At 39.9% G+C, this 22,204-nt stretch overlaps 1 protein-coding gene across 1 annotated transcript; it reads left to right on the forward strand.

The window, feature by feature from the left end:
- Positions 1 to 4,934: 4,934 nt before the first annotated feature.
- LOC137049225 (uncharacterized) lies at positions 4,935 to 15,152 on the forward strand. The gene is made up of 2 exons (XM_067427700.1): positions 4,935 to 4,958; positions 13,034 to 15,152. Exon 2 carries the CDS (start codon positions 13,047 to 13,049, stop codon positions 15,111 to 15,113), a length of 2,067 nt encoding a protein of 688 aa, XP_067283801.1. The 5' UTR covers positions 4,935 to 4,958; positions 13,034 to 13,046; the 3' UTR covers positions 15,114 to 15,152.
- The last annotated feature ends 7,052 nt before the right edge of the window (positions 15,153 to 22,204 follow it).

Here is a 22,204-nt window from a genome sequence, read left to right on the forward strand (position 1 = left end):
AAACTCTGGAATAATTTGCCTTTGTACATTAGGCAGGCACCTTCACTGGCTGTTTTTAAATCTCATTTAAAAACATATTTGTATAGTGCAGCATACAACACAGTATGAGAGTTACCTGTTAGGAGTTTCTTTTAAGTGTGCGTTTCTGATTATTGTTGTATTTATTATTGTATGTTATTTTATTGTCTGTACAGCACTTTGGTGAACATCTGTTGTTTAAAAAGGTGCTCTATAAATAAACTTTGATTTGATTTAAATTAAATAATTTACACTGACAAATTACAACTGCATTAAATAATGTTATGAGATTGTTTTAACTAGGCCTATATATATTTAAAACAATAAGAAACGTTGGAAAGAATGTTTAAACAAGAAACTAAACTACCAGTAGGTGGCGGCAGGTCTTAATGAGGGAGTCATTGAGTCGGTTCGTTCAAACGGCTGATTCGTTCATGAATGAGGCAGTCGTTTACGAACAGGTCATTGAATCTTTGATTCAACCGTTTCATTCGAATACTGAATCATTCATTAACACACTATTGCTGTGAGATGCATTGTGGTTCTGATGTGGAAATATGATCTGATCTTGGAAATATTTTCCCTGCTGTAATAGAACAAAAGCAGTTTATATTGCAACTAAAATGTAAGTGACTAATTTTAATTAATTGTTTATGGAACTGTGATGAAATCAGTGTCACATTTTCAGTCGTGTTCAGACAGGGGTCCCCAGTTCATATCCAAGGTATGGAAAGCCTTCTTCTCCCTCCTAGGTGTGACCGTCAGCCTCTCATCAGGATACCATCCCCAAATGAACAGGCAGACGGAACGCAAGATCCAGGAGATTGGCGGTTTCCTCCGTAACCTCTGTCACGGCCACCAGGACTCCTGGAACCAGTTCCTAGGATGGGCCGAGTTAGCACATAACTCACTGCACCAGCCCACCACTGGCCTCACCCCGTACCAGTGCGTACTCGGCTTTTAACCTCTGCTCTTCCCGTGGTCAGGGGAACCCTCCGAAGTCCCTGCCGTCAATTACTGGTTCCGGGAGAGTCGAGAGGGTCTGGTACCCAACGTTACAAGCACGCCAGGCTCCACCCTCTCCCAGACACTGCACTTCATCAGCATGCAATCATCACCTGGACTTAAGCCCCACGCATTCACTCAGTCACTATCCAATCTCGTTTGCACATGCTCACGCTATTGCTTGCTTCTACAGACTTACCTGTGTTACCTACCTGTTCTCCTTGTTCTCTCTTTGTCCTGGCTCCTAGTCTCCATCGCTCTATCGATTCATCACTCCATCATCCTGATCACCTGGGTTCCTACAACAGACGTACAGTATCACCATTGTTATCATTTCCATTGGATTTAACCTGCCATTACTCACCTCCTCTGCTCACATCCTGGTTCTGTTCAATAAAGTCTGTTTACCACTGTCATCAGTTCTCCATATCACCTCTGTTTGTAACACTTTAAGTGATGCCACTGAGTTATTTTTTGCCATAACAGCAGTCAGTATGAATTCGAGTGTATGGATTAGGGATGGGACGATACACTTAAACTCACGATACGATGCACCTCGATATGCCAGGGTTACGATACGATACGTCACGATACGATATCAAATTTTATTTTTATTTTGTTCAAATCTGTGATTTTTTTTACCACCAAAGTAATGTACTTAAACGAAAGGTAGGAATTTTCTCTTTTTTTGCATTTAGGTTCTATGTTGTTTAAAAAAAAAAGAAGAATTTTTAGAAGTCCGCGACCACATCTTAAACAGGGGTGCCAATAATTGTGGAGGGCACTATAGGGCTGTCAATCGATTAAAATATTGAATCGCAATTAACTGCATGATTGTCATGAGTTAACTCGATTTTAAATCACACCTTTTTAGCAATTGTAAATGTATCTGAAGTTTAAATTAAGTTTTTAATACTCGAATCAACAGGTATGGACAAATATGCATGCTGTATGGAAATGTACATTTATTATTAGTGAAACCATACTTATTCAATAATAATCAATACAGTATGAAGACTAGACATATCAAAGGTCATAGATATGTTTATCTAAGAAATTGTTCTCTTAAGCCTAAACTTAAAAATAATGAGTAAGTAACTGTTAGTGATTTCTCTCATTTTAAGAATATAAAGGGAGTTTTTACACTGGCAGTTTAATTCAGAACAGGGCAAAGTTCGTATGAAAAATTGTTAATGTGTACCAGTGAGCGAACCAGAACCACACCATACCTGGAGGAGGTCCATATTACACGAGTAGGAATATAGTGCGGCCCCTTTAAGAGATCCGCATTTCCTGTTGAACTAACTGCCGGTATTTTGCGCGTGCGCGCCGAACTGGGCCTAGTAGTGGGAAGTTCGGATCATTTTACTGACTCGGATCTTTGAGTCTCGTTCAGCAAAATGAACGAATCTTTTTTCGAGTCATTTCGAGTCATTTCGTTCATTTCACCAAAATGACATGTTAAATAGCCCAACACATCTAGTACTTGTGAAAATGTTGATTACATTTTAAAACTACATACAAATAAACTATAGGGTACAGCAACCAAAGCCAAATTATAAGAAACTGAAATGTTTAATTAATTGATTAGTTGTTGGGTCAGGCTATTGCAGTCTCTGTTTGTTCACCTCACCTCCTGATCCAAAACATTCTTTCTCTTGCAACTTCATATTTATCACGTTTGTTCTCCGCCTCTCGTGTCTTCGAGCTCCTCGAGACGTTAGCTGTCGACTCGTCTGTGTCTGACTCTGATCAGATCTGGGGGCTGGGCCGCCCGGACCGTGCGTGACACAGGTCCGGAAACAAAAATGATTAGTTCTTACGAGTCTTTCGGGTTTGAGTCTTTCGTTCTTCCTGTTAGTCCCATAGAGTCTATGCTTTCAATAACGGAAACAGAAAAGATTAGTTCTTTTGATCGAGTCTCGGGTTTGAGTCGTTCGTTCTTTTGTCACGTGACTTGTCACCGTATAGACCACAAGTTCACAACCTTTTTAGTAAAAAGCACGTAGTTATTTATTTTATTTTTTATATTATTCTCAGTTAATATCAGACATATACAAATATGGGAAATATATTGACTATTCAAGTCTAACATCACAAATTCAATTAGACTAATTTTGAATCAACTGTGTGTGTGTGTGTGTGTGTGTGTGTGTATATATATATATATACACACACACACACACACAGCATGTGACTGACAGCAAGAACGAAAGACTCAAACTCGAGACTCAAAAGAACTAATCTTTTCTGTTTCCGTTACTGACAGCATAGACTCAATGGGACTAACAGGAAGAACGAAAGACTCAAACCCGAGACTCGATCAAAAGAACTAATCTTTTCTGTTTCCGTTACTGACAGCATAGACTCTATGGGACTAACAGGAAGAACGAAAGACTCAAACCCGAGACTCGATCAAAAGAACTAATCTTTTCTGTTTCCGTTATTGACAGCATAGACTCTATGGGACTAACAGGAAGAACGAAAGACTCAAACCCGAGACTCGATCAAAAGAACTAATCTTTTCTGTTTCCGTTACTGACAGCATAGACTCTATGGGACTAACAGGAAGAACGAAAGACTCAAACCCGAGACTCAAAAGAACTAATCATTCGGAGATTCAGAGCTCATTCAGAGGCCATATGTTGCGTAATGCGCATGCGCGGTCAACACAAAATGAACGAATCACTATCTGAGACAACTCGGTAGTCCCGAGTCATAATAAAGATTCGTTCAAAATGAACGAATCGTTCATGAACGACACATCACTAACTGGGCCGCGATTCACGTGGACAGTGTGAAGAACACGGACTCGGGAGCGCGCTTGTTCAGGAAAGTAACCTGTGCATTCGTTTTAGCCGATTGTAATGTATTTAGTTCAATAAAACAGGTGTACTGTAAGCGGTGATGGTGTTAATGATTTACCTCAGACATGAGCGAGAGTGAGCTGCAGTGCATCGCGCTCAGACTGCAGAGAATGTGCTCAGTGAAAAAACGCCCTTTTCTTATTGGAGTCTAATAAAAGTTAAACAGAAAATATGGTAGTTTATGTAGGCAATAACTGCATTTTTGGTTTAGAATATTAATGGTAATGTCAACCCTTTTCTTTCCCTATTAATATTTGCTGCTGCACCCCACCCTCATTCTACGCAAATCATGCAGCAGTGCCATCTATCTTTATTTCGCGATACATTTTTTTCGACCTCGATGCGTTTCGTCACGTTTTGTATCGCGATATTTTGTCAAACGATATTTCGTCCCATCCCTAGTATGGATGTATAAATATGGAATGTTGTCAGAACAATGCATGGTTGTGAAACAAAATTAACATTCTCATAACTGAAGCTGCGGCTGAAATCAGTCACTTGATCACACTTTTACTATATTCTAGATGGTGAATGGCACATAATGCATTATATATGCAATCGGGAACGATTCAGACAGTGTAAATATGCTTTGTGTGTGCACTGTGGCAGTTCAGGTGACAGAGACACAATAGCACAGAGTGGATCATATGCACGAGTCGGCCAATACCACAAGACTAATTGAAACCATTTGAATTCTACAAAAAAATGCTAATTTAACCCCTAGAGGACTGCACCGTTTTGGGCCCCTTTAGACATTTTGACATGTTCTGACATCTGCCAAACATTCTGTTTGTCTGCAGTCTGTTAGTCATCACGTCACCTCAGTTCCACTCCAAAAAATACCACCCCCCTCCAATCTCCCCATCCCACCAACTGGCTTCTGGGAAAAGTAGGATTTTGTCGCCATCTACATACTGAAAAATATTAACAGCATGAGTAAGCATTCAAGTTACTCCTCCCCAAGTCCTCACCTTCCGCCCCTTTCAGATGCCAATAAAAACAGAAGCACAAGTTCATTTCACCACTCTACCAGACCTTAACCTAAGACTTGAAAAAACTCCCAAAAAGGTAAGGCAATTACAATTAAAATTACTTATTATAACATATTAAATCAGGTCCATATATTAGGTGTTTTTAACTACTGTGTTTACAAATAAATGGCAAGAGCACTGAGACATAATATCATCATAACTTAATTAAAAACATTTCATTAACTAAAATAAAATAACCATTAAATGTTATATAAAAAATCTAAATGGAAGAAAAAGTAAAAATGCACCAAATTAAGTTTTTTATTATTATTATTCATTAGCAACATTTGAAACTTAAAACATTTATTATCACCCACAAATAATTTCATAATCACTCACAATCTGTTTATGTTACTAATGCCTTAATGATACTGAATTTCTTTCTTTTTTTAACCTTAACACATTGTCAAAAGTAAAGATTGAGAACCATAACAGGGTATTTTGCCTGTTTTTAATATAGAAATTACTGTCACTGCAAAAAGGGGCAGAGTGGGGCGTATTTACAGCCAGGGAGTTTATTGCCCAAAACCAGCCCACAATCCCCCTTTTTTATTCATTCATTTCAACAAGAATATATAGAGAAATAAATGATAACTAAACTTCCTAAATTATCAATAGGCATAGCTGAAAAATAGAAGACATCAAAATTTAAAAGTTAATAACTTAAAATTATTAGACATCAGTTATTAGACATCAGTCTTTAGTGGAATGTTCAGAATTGCCTCCCATAATTTAAAACACAGTAGGCTTGCTAGGAGAAAGGTGGATATATATCGGGTGTGCTCAATCAGCTTAATAGCATGTGAATCAGCATGTCATATACATGAATGCGGTCATTGGTAAGGACCCTGGCTCACTTTGGTACAAAATCATTGGACCCACTTTGTGTTATGTGGCCTTAACTACTATGTACTAACATTTGAATTAATCACTTATTGTGTAAAATCATGTTTTTACATTGTACTTACTTTTTTTTTTATTCCTGCATGTAATTACATCTGTAATTAATTTATGTAGTTAGATTTATAATTACACTGTAAACACTTCCCTTACACCTAACCCTACCCTTAAACTTACCCATACCACCAAACCTGTCCCTAAAGCCTAGTTCAGACTGCACAATTTCGTACCAAGGTCCAAACCAAAGTTTGTGTTTTGATATATTGTATACATTTGGTTCGTTTTGGTTTGCTTTCACATTGCAGTTATGTCAGCGCACCAAAGAACTTTACATGACGCACTGGCGTCCTGTCGTCATCATCTATGTGGGCTACATCTTAACATTGATTGGTTTGTTAGCGGACTTGCGTCTGACGTCAGTGTGTAACTTTGACAAGAATGAATAAGCAGAAGCATATCGTCGTTGCCAATACTCTTAATATTATGGGATTACTATCTGCAGCACCAACTATACTCGAGGCAAATTCACCAAATGAACGTCCTTGTTGTGCAAACATTTTATCGGCGCCGACAGCTCCTAGAAGATTGGCTTTTTAACCAAACAATGTATTTTGTTTTATAGTTATGTTTAAATATTATAATGTTATTTTTAAATTTCATCTAGGCTATATTGATTATGAAACGTGCACAGATGTGCAAGATATGTCAAAGACATCGATTCAGAAATGATTTTGACCACTTCATTAAGATTTGTTTTGTAGAAAGCTTTGTATAAATTGTATTTTAATTTTAATAAATGTTTCATCATTTGCCTGAATTTAATAAAAAAGCTTTAATAAATAATATAGCAGACAAACTGTGACGGAATGATCATTTGCGTTGCACATGAGCTGGAGTGGTCTCATAAATAAACCGAAACAGCATACAGGCTACGTGTCTCACAAACATTAGAAATGTATAATAGTCATGCAGAGCACGCTGTTCACGCGAGCTGACTACACAAGCGCTCTGTTTAAAAGTACGAACTATACAGAATATGCTTTCACACAAGAAACGAACCGAACCTTTGTTCAGTTTGATCCGGACCGAGACTACCTCTTTTCGTCGGACCAAATTTCGTCTGTTTGGTCCGGACCATGGTCTGAGGGAGGTTTCACACCTGTAATTTTGGTTTGTACCAAACTGAAAAGTCCGAAAATCAGGATCAAACAAGGTAGGGGTGAAAGCACCCTATGAGGCTCTTCGGTTTTATCCTCTTCAAATGATCCAGTACCAAAATAATAATAATAACCCCAAATACTCTTTAAGTTCATAAATTATTTTCAAAAACTGATTTGAAAAAACAAACCAAAACACAAAATGACTTATTTTCGATATAAAAAGTGATTGGGGACTGGATGTTTTTTTTAACCTCTTATCACATTCTTGGGCATGTCAAAGATGAATTTAAAAAATAAAAAAAGGATTTTGAGAGTGCCGCCTCCAAGCACTCCTCCCGTCATGCTACAGCATGTGAGAAGTTACTCGAGGTAGTGGCTCGTGCAGTGGCCACATTACAGACTGCCCTTCTTAAGGATCTCCATGACATTAATTCGTTCATCTGAAAAACTTTGTACATTGCCTGCCTTTGTACCCTTGACATCAAATTATTCGACCATCGAGGGTGCAAGGGCGTGTGGTTATATGATGATGCCTCAGTTTGAAGGGACGCTCTTAGGTGTCAGATCTCTTCCCTGGAGCTCATCGCCACTTAAAAAGTCAGCACTCCCCACAAAGGACATTTTGGTCAACATGTCGGGCTGGTGTTGTTTTGCGCACAATGGTAGTGTTACCAGGCTGACCTGCTGAAAGGCTCCAAAGCAGAGTGTGGCGAGTTGCACTCCCTTTCGAAAAGACTGGGGACTGACTCATTGTGCTCAGCAGCCTCATAATAGACCTGAAACAAAAGTCCTGATTGTATTCTGTGCCCAGGTCTGTGGGGGTGTGCCCCTTTGGAACGGGATATGTAAAATATATTAACCAGTTCCTACCCAACATACCCAGTATAGCTCCTGCTTGAACTATATTACTCCTGCATGTCTGTGTATTATAATAGACACGAGACAAATTAAACAATCAAATTACACTTCATATAATTTTCATATAAATATTAATTTAATTTCAAGAGTTCGTTCTTTCAATAAGTTTGGCTGAGATAGAGTGCTTCTCTGTAACGAATTAGCTCAGAGGGGAAATATTAATAACTATGCATAACTCCTTATGCTTATTCATTATGATTAATTATGAATATTTGAATCAGTTAATTTTAACTTGTTAATTTTAACCTGGTTAACCTGATATGGTTACATTAACATTACAATCAATCAGTGCATCCTCTGAACTCCCATTATTGATTATTAATTAATTCTAAGAAAATAATGTTTCATGGCCACAGAAAAATAGTTCTTCCTTTGTATTTACATAAGGGCTTAGAGCAAATAACAAGATCGATTATTTAAGCATATTGTGCCAAACATATATTGTGCACCAATTTTATTATACTACTAAATGACTAACTAATCAATAACTAATATAAAACATACATACATGGTAAGAGGCAAAATTAAACTGGTTGGAAGAACCAGGTCAGAATAGATGGTTGAAGTTATGGAAAGAGTCTAAACAGTTTTACTAAACACAGCAATTTATATTTCGTATTTGACTTGCATTTAGCCTGGGCTGTAGAAGAGCGTCCAAGGTGAAATAGTAGGAGAAAGTCTTGATAGTTCGGCCCGAAGTTGTTGCAGTTGATTTCTTCTGCGTTGACTGGAGAAGAAATGATGAGCTTGCATGGTTGTTTCAACAAAGTTGAGTAAGTTGCACATGCCTTAAGGAGTTTGGCCTGCTGGCCCACTGGCCATGTGGTGGCATCGGGTTTCTTGTCCCGCACACACTTTTGGCTCGATGCATGTGTGTAGGCCTTATCGGCCTGGCCTGCTGGCCGGCTGATAGACAGCCAAGGTGATGTGTTGTTTTGGTCAAGAGAGAGAAGAGAGAACATAAGATCTGTGCGTCTCTCTTTAAAAGGTCTGCAAGAGGTCACCGCCTCGTCAGTCAGAGAGCCAATCGTATTCAGGCCTTTGGAGAGAAAGTTTTACGATCCTTTGTCTCGAGCAGATCGTTTTTAGATTTATAGGTTTGCTGATGAAGGAACTATTAAAGATTTTTACGGCCACCAACGCAAAATAAAAGAGGGACAACAAAAAAGGCTCGCAATAAGGGTTTTATTTTCAAACACGTAATCTTAACAAAGTGGGGGATTCAGAAGGCACAGAATCAGAACCATAACCATGGAGAAACAGAGCGCAACCAGCCCGCCATACCATTCTCCTAGACGTAGCATTTTCCATATATATATATATATATATATATATATATATATCAGAGGTGTCAAGTAACGAAGTACAAATACTTCAGTACCTTACTTAAGGAGAAATTTGGGCTATCTATACTTTACTGGAGTAATTATTTTTCTGCCTACTTTTTACTTCTACTCCTTACATTTTTACGCAATTATCTGTACTTTCTACTCCTTACTTTTTAAAAATAGCCTCGTTACTCCTCTTTTATTTCATCTTGTTTAAAAAAAAAAACTATGCAGATAAATCGCGTCATCCTGATAGTGTGAATTTGATTGTGGTTGGATGAGAAGTGTAAACATATACCACTCCAACACCCTATTGGTTACTACGCGATCCATCGAGCCTGCACATGACTCAAAGCACAAATCACACACGGTGTTGCCAGATTGGGCGGGTTCCAGCGGACAAGCACGCACTTTCAGTCAGTCAGCGATCAGCAGCAGACGCACTCATTCATGACAGCCAGGTTTTTAGCGCGATAACTCGTCGTAGATGTATTCAAGTGATCGCTATGCTAAAGTGGCATACATACAGTATATATATAAAACCCGTTTCTACAGAAAACGTGGATTACATCTGTGACTCGAAGACTCTTTGTTTATAAATATAATCATGATTCCTGTCCATCATAATATGCACACTCAGGACATCTGCAACTAGCAACCCCAACAGCTGCTGAAAGAGGTTTGAATCAATGATGAATCAGTTTTGACAGGGCTAAGTGCATGTTCTTTGAACTTCACAAGGGTTGGCTACTGTAGTTTTGTCAGCAAAGCTAAGCGCATTGTTATTTTTTTGTCGGCGGATTATTGTACAGTATCAATGAATTACGCATTTTGGCAGTGGCATGGGCGTAGATTACTGGGGGGACGTGTCCTCCTCACTTTTAATAAAATGTATTTTCGTCCCCCGCACTTTTACTGGGTCTCACCGATTCTAGTCGACCCGCTCCGAGCGGGATTCGAACCAGCGTTACCCTGCGCGGCGACGGCCAAATTAACAAGGACGCTAAAGACAGCCTTCTCTAATCTCGGTTGATAGAATGCTTTTTGAGGTCACGGGCAAGTGTATTTACATAGAAACCAATGTGAATACATGAAGATTTAAAATCAGAGACAAAAAATAATCTATGCATGACCTGCTGTCATTTTATTCGCATCTAAATATGAGGAGGGCGATCTCACAGAAAGTCAAATTCCAAAAGTGGATTCGTAGAAGTAATACCCTGTCATGCTGGAGCTGAAGGAAAACAATCGTTATGATGATGAAACGTGACGAAGACAATCAGACGAGTGCAACAATATATAATTTATGTGTGTTTTTCAAGCCATCTCAATGTAGCCTATTTATTGACAATAAAGTAGCCTATCATATGAATAATGCAGTTTTTTAATGCTTAGTATCTTCTGCTCACCAAGGCTGCATTTATTTAATCAAAAATAGTTAAAACAGTAATATTGTGAAATATTATTACAAATTAAAACAGCTTTTTTCCTATGTGATCAAAGCTGAATTTATCATTACTCCAGTCTTCAGTGTCACATGATCCTTCACTAATCACTCTCATATGATGATTTTATAACATTTATCAGTGTTGAAAACAGTTGTGCTGCTTTAAAATGTTGTGTAAACCATGATACATTTTATTTTTCAGGATTCTTTGATGAATAGAAAGTTCAATGGACAGCATTTATTTGCATTTATTAAATAAATGATTATCTTTTGTAATATTAACAATAATCACTTGTGATCAATTAAATGCATGTCTGATCAATAAAAGTATTAATTTCTCTCTTTTTTTTTAATTTTACCACAAATGTTTTGATGGTTTCCACAAAATTTAAGCATCACCATGAGCAGCACAACTGATAGGCTAATAATCATAAATGTGTGTTGATCATCAAATCCTCATATGAGAATGATTAGTGAAGGATCATAGGACACTGAAGACTGGAGTAACGATGATAAATTCAGCTTTGATCACAGGAATAAATTGCATTTTACTATTGACAGAGGAGGAAAGTGGGTTGGTTTTGTTGAGCTTTGAGCCCTGCACAATCCTATGACACACTCCTGCAGTCATTAAAATAGTTCAGCTTTCTTTGTAATGTCCAAGTAGTTATATTTCGTTCAGTTTCTTTATTAAAGTTAATTCAGAAAAATGTTTGGATAATTTGTTTGTTTGTTAATTTTTTTTAAAGTGACAACCAAGCAGTCGGCGGCCGACAGTGGGTATGAGGTTAGGGGTGTAAAAAAAAGTCAGGGCCCGTAGGGCTCTAAAGCGTCGACCCAATCTGGCAACACTGACCACACGCATGTAGCCTACATTTACATTCCAATAAAGGTTATTGATAACATTACTGATAGGCAACTAGTCATCATATCTTCAGCTTCAGGACACACATGTTAATGCTCAGCAGTACACATAATGGTATATTTCTATTGTACTAAAATGCATTCATTTTCAATGGGTATATATGCAGCTGAAACAGGTAGCCAGTGCCACCCAAATTTTTCAACATTAACATTTTAATATAACATTATAGTCATTATGGCCTTTAGAAAAATGTTTTTTGAGGAGGTGGGGTAGTGCGCTATAGGCCCCTGTGGTGTGGCCTAAGCTTTTGTCTTTAATGGCATTTTTTTCCTTACATTACTTTTATACTTTAAGTAGTTTTGAAACCAGTACTTTTACACTTTTACTTATGTTAAAAGCTTGAGTTGATACTTCAACTTCTACAGAAGTATTTTTAAACCCTAGTATCTATACTTCCACTTGAGTAATGAAGTACTTTTGACACCTCTGATATATATACATGCAGGCTTATCCGATCCACAGGTGTAAGGAATCTGTACGTAACAAGACAGAAATAACATGTCCACCCATTAGAGAGCAGACAAAGCATTAGGACAGAAATAACCAGTTCAACTACATGAATGTAACAAAATGCTGCACAGTTATCGACATAACCTATACACAATCATTCAGATCTTTAGATTATAACTTCGTAGAGACTAAACATGCCATACACATGAATTTTGTCAACAATAGTATGCAATTCTGACACATCAATCCAACAGACATAGACTAAACCTTATTTTAAAAAACTCGAGATGGTTATATTTCTCAAGTCGTTACGTATCGGTTATAAGAATTTAAGACTATTTGTGAAAAGAATGGACTTTCACAGCTCTATTCACATTCTTTCAAGTTGTAAACCTTATTAGTTCCTATGTGTCCTGTAACTAGAGGTCTCTTCCCTTTTGGGGGAATGGGTCCATAGACCTTCAGAGTGAGTTCTAAAGATTAATTGTTAATTTGGACAAATAATTGTGACTGATTTGCCTCAGTCACTACATCTCTGAGTGAAGTTGTTACTGAGGTACCAACAGACTTTTTTCGGGAGGATATTGGAGCTTTAGCATTAATTTCTACATTTCCATAACTGTTTATATCACACCCACATAATGAATTGTTCTGCATCTGCGGGCTTTTGATATCGCGCCTCTACTTCCTGCTCTCTACTGCACAGACTCCAGTCCCAAATCTGTGTAAGATGTCAACGCCATATTCAGACCTGCAAAGGCTTCACTTTTCTTCAGCGGAAGAGAATGTAGTCACGTTGTTATAGGAGCTCATGTCTAATGTGTCTGTTCAGAATGTTGATCCTCTTTGCCTCTCTCTTTGTTTAGGCTGATTTAAGTCTAGTCTAATAAAAGTTGTTGTAATGCTGTTTTGTGCAATACAAGCCACAAAGTGAGAAACCCTCATAAGTCATTTACATTCAAATTTCATCTTTGTTTTAAGCAGGGAAAGGAAAGTCATGGAATCTGCAATCTTAAAATCTACCCAAAGTCTTACTACTGCTGAAGACATGAGGAATCAAACCAAACTTATAATGCAGCCCTATGCCAACTGGGAAGGGTATCTGACTCCAGCACCTCTATCTATAGCCATCCTGGGAGAGCTGGTGTTCATCTCATCCTCAACAGATTTCTCTATCAATAAAAATCCACCCAAAGAGGGCTATAAATACATCAAATACCCTGATTCCTTTCGCGCTTGCCTCATGCAAGTGTGTAACTCTGGTTGGTGGGCATTTAATGAGGCCCATAAGAGCATGGATCAGATTCGCCTCCATACTGCCCAAGTTCCAGATTACATGAAGACAGCTGTGAAGATTCTGTTCCAAGGTGATGACGAAGTTGTAAAAGCACATCTTCCTGATCAGCTGAAGAATATCAAAGTCATTGCTGATGAATGTCTCGAGTTGTCTAATGTCGCTAAGGACCGTTTCACTGATGTCATCCATATCATCCAAGAGCTGCTCGAAGCATGTGTGAATGCAGAGCACTTTTATGGGGAGGAGATGGCAGCAATCAAGATAAAAATAGAAGAGGGCAAATTGAAGGAGCAGTCAGCACTAGAAACCAAGAAAAGGACTGAGAAGGCAATGAGTGCTATGGAGAAGGAACTGGATGAGGCTCATGAGACCTACAAGAAGGCTCTGGATTCTCTCCCTAATGGATGGGAAATGATTGGAATGGATTTTGTGGGTGGGCTAACACAGACCGTTACAGGCGTGATAAATGGAATGACATCTATTATTTCTCTACCAGGAAAATTGCTGGGTTCTGCAAAAACAGTGATATCTAATGCTATGAGCGGCATTCCAGATCAGCAAAGAGATATAATAGATGAAATAAATGTATATAGTAAGTCCGCTATTATTTTAGATTGTGCACAGACGATCCAGCAATTTATAAATGTGAAGGGTGAGGTGAAAGACATTGACTGGAAAAATCTATACGATCAGAAGAATAAAACCACAAAGACAAATTTCACAGAAGCACAGTTTCAAAGAATCAGTGAAACTTTAAAGGAAATCCCTGACTGCCCAGCAAAGACACAAGCAGAGATTGTGTGCAAACAGGGCATACAAATATGCAAAGAGCTTGCGAAATATGCACCAGATGGCAAATGTGACAAAGAAAAAAGCACTGAGATAATAAAAGAGGTCTCAGATCTGATTAAGTTAGCTCGTAGATTTGATAGCAAAAGCAAAGACGCCACAAATTCTCCAGCCATCTCTCAAAAACCACCAATGATGTCTAAAGAAGAAAACAAGTCGGAGAACTTGAGTCCTTCCCAGAAGGCTACAGAGAATGCAAGATTTGCCATAGAGCAGAGCCGAGCTCAGATGAACAAGACAAGAGAGACCTATGAGAAGGCTGTGGAGAACCTAGAGAAAAACCAGAAGGAACTAACAGATATCCTGGTCACTATGAGAAATTGTGAACTGAAAGAGATTGACTTTAAAACTACCATAGAGATGCTGGTCAAAGGAATGGATGCCATGGGAAGAGTGAAGGAGCAGTGGGAGAAGATGGTTCACTTCTTTCAGATGGTATCCATTATTGTAAAAACCAGCTTGAGCAAAACTCTCACAAACTTTGTCTCAACATCTGAGAAAACACAAGCCCTCTCCTACAACGCAAAGCTCTTCTCAAAAGATCAGCTGTACATTCAAGCTTCCCAAGCCTGTAACATTGCTAGTCTGGTCCATATGATCTCTGGAACATACACAGATGTCTCCAACAAGTACCTGATGGACCGTGTCAGTTCACTGGGCAAACTGATGGCCATGGATAAAAATAAACCAGAATTTGAGACTGAGCGAAAAAAGCTCCAGAACAGCTGTGATGAGGCACAGAGAGGCATCTTAAGGCTTGTCCTGAAGAATAAAGAGGAGTATGATGAGAAGAGCACCGCAAGACTAGAAAGGATCGATCGAGAATTGCTTGCCATTCTACCTGCTGCTCCTCCCGAAGAAATCAAGAGTATTCAAGAAGACGTTAAAGCTGGATTCAATGAGGATGCATACATCTGAGGGAATGGGAAGAAATGTGTATTTTCTAGTTTTACATCGGTAAGCATCAGATTATAATATGATTCAAATTGAAGCTTGGTTTTACTTTAACATAAATCCATAATAGAACGTTTTAGACAATTACATTTAAGACTATTAAAATGTATAATTGTTTGCCATTGTTTCTTTTGGGTAGGAGAGCATTTTTAAATTATCATGAATTCAGACATTTTACTGTAGAAACATCATTAAATGAAATGTTATAATTTTAAAAAAGTACACCTGATCTTAATTTGACTTCAACATTTTCTGTGATAACTTTGTCTTTTAAAATGGTTAAGGATTTTGGGATTTAAATAACTGTATATATATATATATATATATATATATATATATATATATATATATATATATATATATATATATATATATTTTTTTTTTTTTTTTTTTTTTTTTTAGAAAATTTGAGACCAGACAAAAGCCTCTTCTTTCAAAAGCAACAACCATCACTGCCATCGATCAACATCTGCATTCCAGATTAATTGTGGAAAACTGGAGAATATGTTTAATGGGATTTTACTTATGGGGTTTACTCATGGATTTACCTTTGGGTTTTAGCTATAATTCTGTTTACCTTTCCATTAAGAGTGTATTTTTATTTAGGCATATACTCTATGCAAATATTAATGGAGAGAACAATTATTACTTTAGTTCTGATTGAAGTTTATCTATATTGTCTTCTTCATTTTGATCTTAATTACATATCATGAACTCTTCTGCTTGCTAATTTTTGCGTCTTCCTAATAACTTGCCATTATTTAATACTAAACAAATCAATAACACTTTACAATACAGTTCCATTTATTAACATTGGTTAACTGTATTAGTTGTCATGAACTAACAAGTTAAAATACTCCTGAAGCATGTATTAGTTAGTTCATTTCAACATTTACTAATACATTACTGTAATCAAAAGTTGTATGTTAATATTATTATAATAGACCTGAGAAATAAGAATGAACAGTTAATAACTGTTAATGTTATGATCTAGGGTTAACAAAGATTTATAAACAATGTAACAAATGTATTATTGCTTGTTGTTAATGCATTAACCATTGCATGTTAACTAATGGAACTTTATTGTAAAGTGTAACCAATAGGTTAAATCTGTTCGGATAACCTGTTGGTCAGAATTTACATTTAAAGTTTTTAGCCATGATTGTTATCAAAGCAACTAAAAAAATAAAATAAATGTTGTTTATTATAAGAGACTACTTCTGGGTTTTTATTTTATTTATTAATCGACAAGCAACAAAATGTAATTTGGGGGAAAATTCTGTTCTCTGATTGGGAGCCAACGCATATCCTTCACTTAAAGCAACCGACTTAAAGAGCGAATAGTCTAGTAGACTAAGTGGATAATAATCTGGAGGGGATTAGAATTCACAGTATTTGGTCAGACAGTTTATCTCAGTAATTAATATGGAGTTTATTGTTACCTGAGCACTTCAAAACACCCATATAGCGTGATAGCATGTTTACACAATGTAAACTCCTCCCGCTTGGCCCAACATCGGAATTAGGGGTGTAACGATTCGTTTTAACAACGATTCGATTCGACTGAAATAAATCAGTCACACTGATATAAATTTTTGGCTAAAAAGTAACTGAACCGATTTCATGTCACTAAATCGTTTCGGGTCACATAGTTCTAAATGAAACAATATCGTCCTTAAATCGCATCGACAACCTCAAATCGTGATAGGAATCGAATCGTTGTTATAACGAATCGTTACACCCCTAGTCAGAATCCAGCTGCTGGTTGAAGGTCTTTTGTGGCACTTCTAGAAAGATCACTGAAATTTATTAAAATGTGAAGATCCAATTTTAAATATGACTCCGTGAATAATTTAATCTGACTCTAATTGTATGTGGCTTCGTTAAGTATGTGGCTTCGTTAAGTTTGTTGCGTACGTTAATGGCCAATCAAAGTATTAGTTGTGATTTAATTTAGGTCATTGATTTCTCTTAATATCTCTTATCTTCAAATATTCGTTCCTCCATTGGAGTCACTCAGAGGATAGTGCTCGGGATTATTTACATTACCTCACGGACACAAATTGGTCAGTTCTAGGATTACAGAGGATTGCAGAGTGAACTCTTTTACCTTTAAGTGAGTCACGTTTACTCATAACAAAAAGTATAATTGTAACAATATTCACAGAAGCTGCAACTTGTTAATTACAGTGACAGTCAGAAATCAGATTGTCCCTAATGTTTAGCGGCATGCTCCAGTCCATGTGGTCCTCTGTATGAATCTTTTTAGTATGAGTCCTGACTAGGTGTAACGATTAGTTTTAACAATGATTCGATTCGTATCACGATTTGAGGTTGTCGATACGATTTAAGGACAATATTGGTTCATTTAGAACGATATGATCCGAAATGATTCAGTGACTTGAAATCGATTCAGTAACTTTTTGGCCAAAAATTTAAATCAGTGTGACTGATTTATTTCAGTCGAATCGAATCGTTGTTAAAACGAATCAAGAACCCCTACACTATAATGTAAAAATAGTTTCATCATTTACCTCTCAATAGAGACACCGCAACCTCTTAATAGAGACACCGCAACAGTGTGGGAAGTTCTGAATATAGATGCTTCCTTGAGTGGTTTACCAATTCCCCTTAAATACTCAACCAGAACAAAGAACAAGAAACTTTTAGCACCCAAATATTCATGCAGCTTTTAGTTAGGGGTGTAACGATTCTTTTAACAACGATTCGATTCGACTGAAATAAATCAGTCACACTAATTAAATTGTTTGGCTAAAATCTGAATCGATTACTGAATCAATTTCAAGTCACTGAATCGTTTCGGATCATATCATTCTAAATGAACCTATATCATCCTTAAATCGTATCGACAACCTCAAATCGTGATACAAATCAAATCGTTGTTAAAACGAATCGTTACACCCCTACTTTTAGTTGGACTTCTCGTGCCCAAATGGTCACACCTATCTTTGAGGGCTTGACTGCAAATGTTTATCAAAAGATCTTTATGAGCATCTCCCACAGCAGGGGAACAAGCCCCGCTGTCAGTATTATGACCTCCTCTACTGATCTGGGAATGAAACCCGTTTACCAATCACACCAAAGGTATTTAAAGAAACAGCTTGTGGCAGGATCAGTGAGACTTGCATTATTATGTGGCCCTGACAGAGAGGGTCATGACTCGGCAGGTGGGAGAAACAGGACCGTACCAGGTGGGGTCGTGTCTTCACTTGTAGATCTCTTATTCAGATGAGAAAAGGTTCATTGTCTTATTGCAGCTTTCAACTTCTTGAGTTCGTTCTCAGGTGAAATCCATTCTTACAACAACATCAAAGTAGAATTTGTAATCATGGTTCATAACACTATAACGCAATTACTTGTTGGCTGGAAACAAAACCAAACAAAAGCATACGATGAAAAACTCTATGGCTATACACTGTAATAAATGTAACCCTTAAATGCATGCAAATCATTCTTACATATTACGATCTTTAGCGACCCAAATCAATATCTTACACGGATGGATCCCTACTTGTCACAATAATATAAATATCCCCTGATATTAGAGTCACAATTACAGAAGAATAAAATAAAGCATATTTTGTTACCTTTTGGAGCTTAAAAATGTTCATTTTGAGCAGATACCATCGTCGTCCTCATCAGAGCTCATTTTGTATTTTGAAGCTTCATCACTTCATCATTGCGTATCAGACATTGCCACCTAAAGGTGAACTGCACTTATTCTGTCATTAAACCCACGTAGGAGGGGACGTTCTCGCGACCTTGTGCAACGTTCCCTAAAAGTTATCTAAAGGTAACGAAAGTTCCGAACCTTTACAGAACATTAGGGACGTTCTTGGAACGTCCTCCTTTGGTTATGAAAGTGCTGCAGTTCAAGGTTCCTTATATGACTTTAGGGGGACGTTCTATTTGGGGCATTTTATGGTCACATAGCAAACTTTACAGAGAGGACATTTGAGACGTTAACAGAACGTTCTCGCATGGTCCTCTGTTGGTCATATAATAACGTTCCCAAAGTGACTTTAGGGGAACGTTCCATACTGGTTGTTATATGGTCATGAAACAACGTTACAAAGAGGACATTCGGGACGTGAACAGAACGTTCCCATACGGTTCTCTGTTGGTCATATAATAACGTTCCCGTTATTACTTTAGGGGGACGTTCGATATTGGTTATTATATGGTCACACAACAACGTTACAAAGAAGACATTTGGGATGTTAACAGAACGTTCTCGCATGGTCCTCTGTTGGTCATATAATAACGTTCCCAAAGTGGTTATTATATGGTCACACAACACGTAGCATGGGTTCCCTTTCAGTCGGTCACGTTCGACGTACGTCAGAACTGAACCGACGAATGGGATCTTACTTTAGAGACCAATCCTACTTCGAGCATCTAACAACGAGCCAATGAAATTTGGCATGCGATCACGCATTCCACGCTCCGCCCCGCAGCGCGGGTATAAATAGGAAGTGGAATGGTAGATCAGCGCTTTCTACTTCGGAGCCGAACAGTCTTCATTGCTGTTTCTACGAAGAGCTTTCTGACTACGAGTCGTGAATATTCCTGTGAAAGAGTTTGCCAGTGCGGGTGATACGGCGCGTCAGCGAGAGACCGTCCACTTCAGTGATAGAGTGTACAAAGAGCTGTTGGTTCGCTGAGCGTTTCCTTACACACACACATTACAGTTGGTTCGCTGGGCGCTCACACATACATATCACTGAGAGCTCACGCAGGCTTGCACTATCGAACTGCGTGGAGCCGCGGTCATCTCCCTGAGTGCTTCAGCACTAAAAGAGCAAACTTCCATTCACAAAAGAGCAACACGGTTTGACCCTGCGTCTTTTTCAAGATGTCATTCAAGCCGTGTGTTTCTGGGTGCGGTCGATTTCTGTCTCCGCTTGACGGACACGTTCGTTGTCTCTCGTGTCTGGGCGCACAGCACGCTGAGGCTGCGTTCGTGGATGAGACATGTTCCCATTGCGGGAATATGTCCATTGCAGTGTTGCGGTCCCGTCTCCAGTACCTCAGAAGAGGTGGAACACCATCGTCCATCCCCCGATCTAGTGGTCCTCCAGCTGCAAAGCAGAGGGCTACTACTTTGGCTGATGACCTTGGTGGGGACCTGAGGGTGTCGGTCAGGGTAAACCCGACGGGTCTCACGGCTCCTCGGGCCCCTCCCCCCCCCCCACTGTACCGGGGGAGCTTCCGGAAGGGCGCGCTGACCTCCCACGTGGAGCGCCAGTCGTCTCTTTTGGGGCTCCGGCGGAGGACCAGATGTCGGTTGCTGCATCGGGGGATGAGCTAATGGGTTCCGAGGATGAAGACTCGGCTGCGTTGCCCCCTTCGGGTGTGACAGCGTTGCCCGAGTCTGACCCGGAACTTACGGCTATGCTTGCCCGGGCCGCCGCAAGTGTCGGGCTTGAGTGGAACCCTCCACCACGTCCCGAACCTTCGCGGCTGGATGATTGGTTTCTCGGGACGGGTCGCGCTGGTTCTCAGCGTCCCGCCCCGGTGCCTTTCTTCCCGGAAGTGCATCAGGAGCTCACGAAGTCCTGGGTAGCGCCGTACAGCGTATGCCAGCGATCGACTGACTCCTCCATCCTCACCACTCTCGATGGTGGTGCAGCTAAGGGCTACGAGGGGATCCCTCCAGTCGAGCGGTCGGTTGCGATGCACCTGTGTCCTAAGACCGCTGCGGACTGGAGGCACGCCCCGCGTCTCCCCTCCCGGGCGTGTAAGTTCTCGTCCGGCTTGACGGGCAAGGCTTACGCAGCCTGCGGAGAAGCTGCATCAGCTTTGCATGCCATGGCGCTCCTGCAGGTCCACCAGGCCAAAGCGCTCATGGAACTGCACGAGGGTGGTTCCGACCAGGCAGTTATGCAGGAACTGCGAGCCGCGACGGACCTCGCCCTCCGGGCGACGAAAGTCACGGCCCGCTCCCTGGGTCGGGCGATGTCCACCTTGGTGGTCCAGGAACGCCACCTGTGGCTGAACCTGACAGACATGCGGGATTCGGACAAGGTTCGGTTTCTAAACGCCCCTGTCTGTCAGGCCGGCCTCTTCGGCGACGCCATCGAGGACTTTGCCCAGCAGTTCTCGGTGGCCAAGAAGCAGACGGAGGCCATCAAAAACATCCTGCCCCGGCGGCCCGCTGCTGCCTCCACCCAGCCGCCCGGGGCAGCCCCCCAGTCTGCTCGTCGCCGAGGGCGTCCTCCAGCGTCCGCCTCCGCCCCTGCCAAGCCCAAGCAGCAGCCTCCACCCGCGAAGCAGGGCGCCGGACGCAAGGGGGCCGCCCAACCCGTCCAAGGGCCCGCCAAACCTGCCGGCAAGCGTAAGGGGAAGCGGCCCTGAGACGGGCAGCCCAGGGAGAAGAGGAGCTGCTCTGAGGGAGATGATGTCCATATCGTCCTTCAAAATGGCCGCTACTGATTGAGTGACAAAAGGTCTCAGCCTGCTGCGAATAACTTGACTTCTTGAGTAGGTGCTATAAAATTCATGCGACCTAAAGTTAAACCTAAAAGTCTGTTCTATCAACAATTGAAAGAATTTTTATCAAACGGTGTCATAATGGAGAATATGGATCAACGTGAGTTTTCCCTCCAAACAATCTTGGGTGCCATACAACAAAGCAAAATGGAAACGACTGCCCATATTGACAATATGATTCTACCTGTGCAGACTACTTTAAACAATATACAAGGGTCACTATCTACACTATGTGACCAAATTACAGAGTTGGAGCATCGTGTAAGTGCTACTGAATGTAACATTGAAGATTTGACCAAGCGAGTTGCTGCGCTTGGAAAGGAGAACACATACCTGAGGGAAAAAGCCGATGATGCCGAGAACAGGAGCAGGATTAACAATCTTCGCTTCACTAATGTCTCGGAGCACAGTGAAGGCACCGACACAGCGGGCTTTATAGTTCAGCTTCTATGCCACCTTTTCGGCAGTGACAACTTTCCCACACCGCCAGTGATTGAAAAGGCTCATCGTTCTCCCACATACAGTTCCACAAGTAATGCGAG

This window comes from Pseudorasbora parva, chromosome 20 (assembly GCF_024679245.1).
Source record: "Pseudorasbora parva isolate DD20220531a chromosome 20, ASM2467924v1, whole genome shotgun sequence".
Taxonomy (NCBI): Eukaryota; Metazoa; Chordata; class Actinopteri; order Cypriniformes; family Gobionidae; genus Pseudorasbora; species Pseudorasbora parva.

Coding starts and splice junctions, on each gene's coding strand:
- LOC137049225 (XM_067427700.1), top strand. CDS start 13,047: ATGGAATCTGCAATCTTAAAATCTACCCAAAGTCTTACTACTGCTGAA.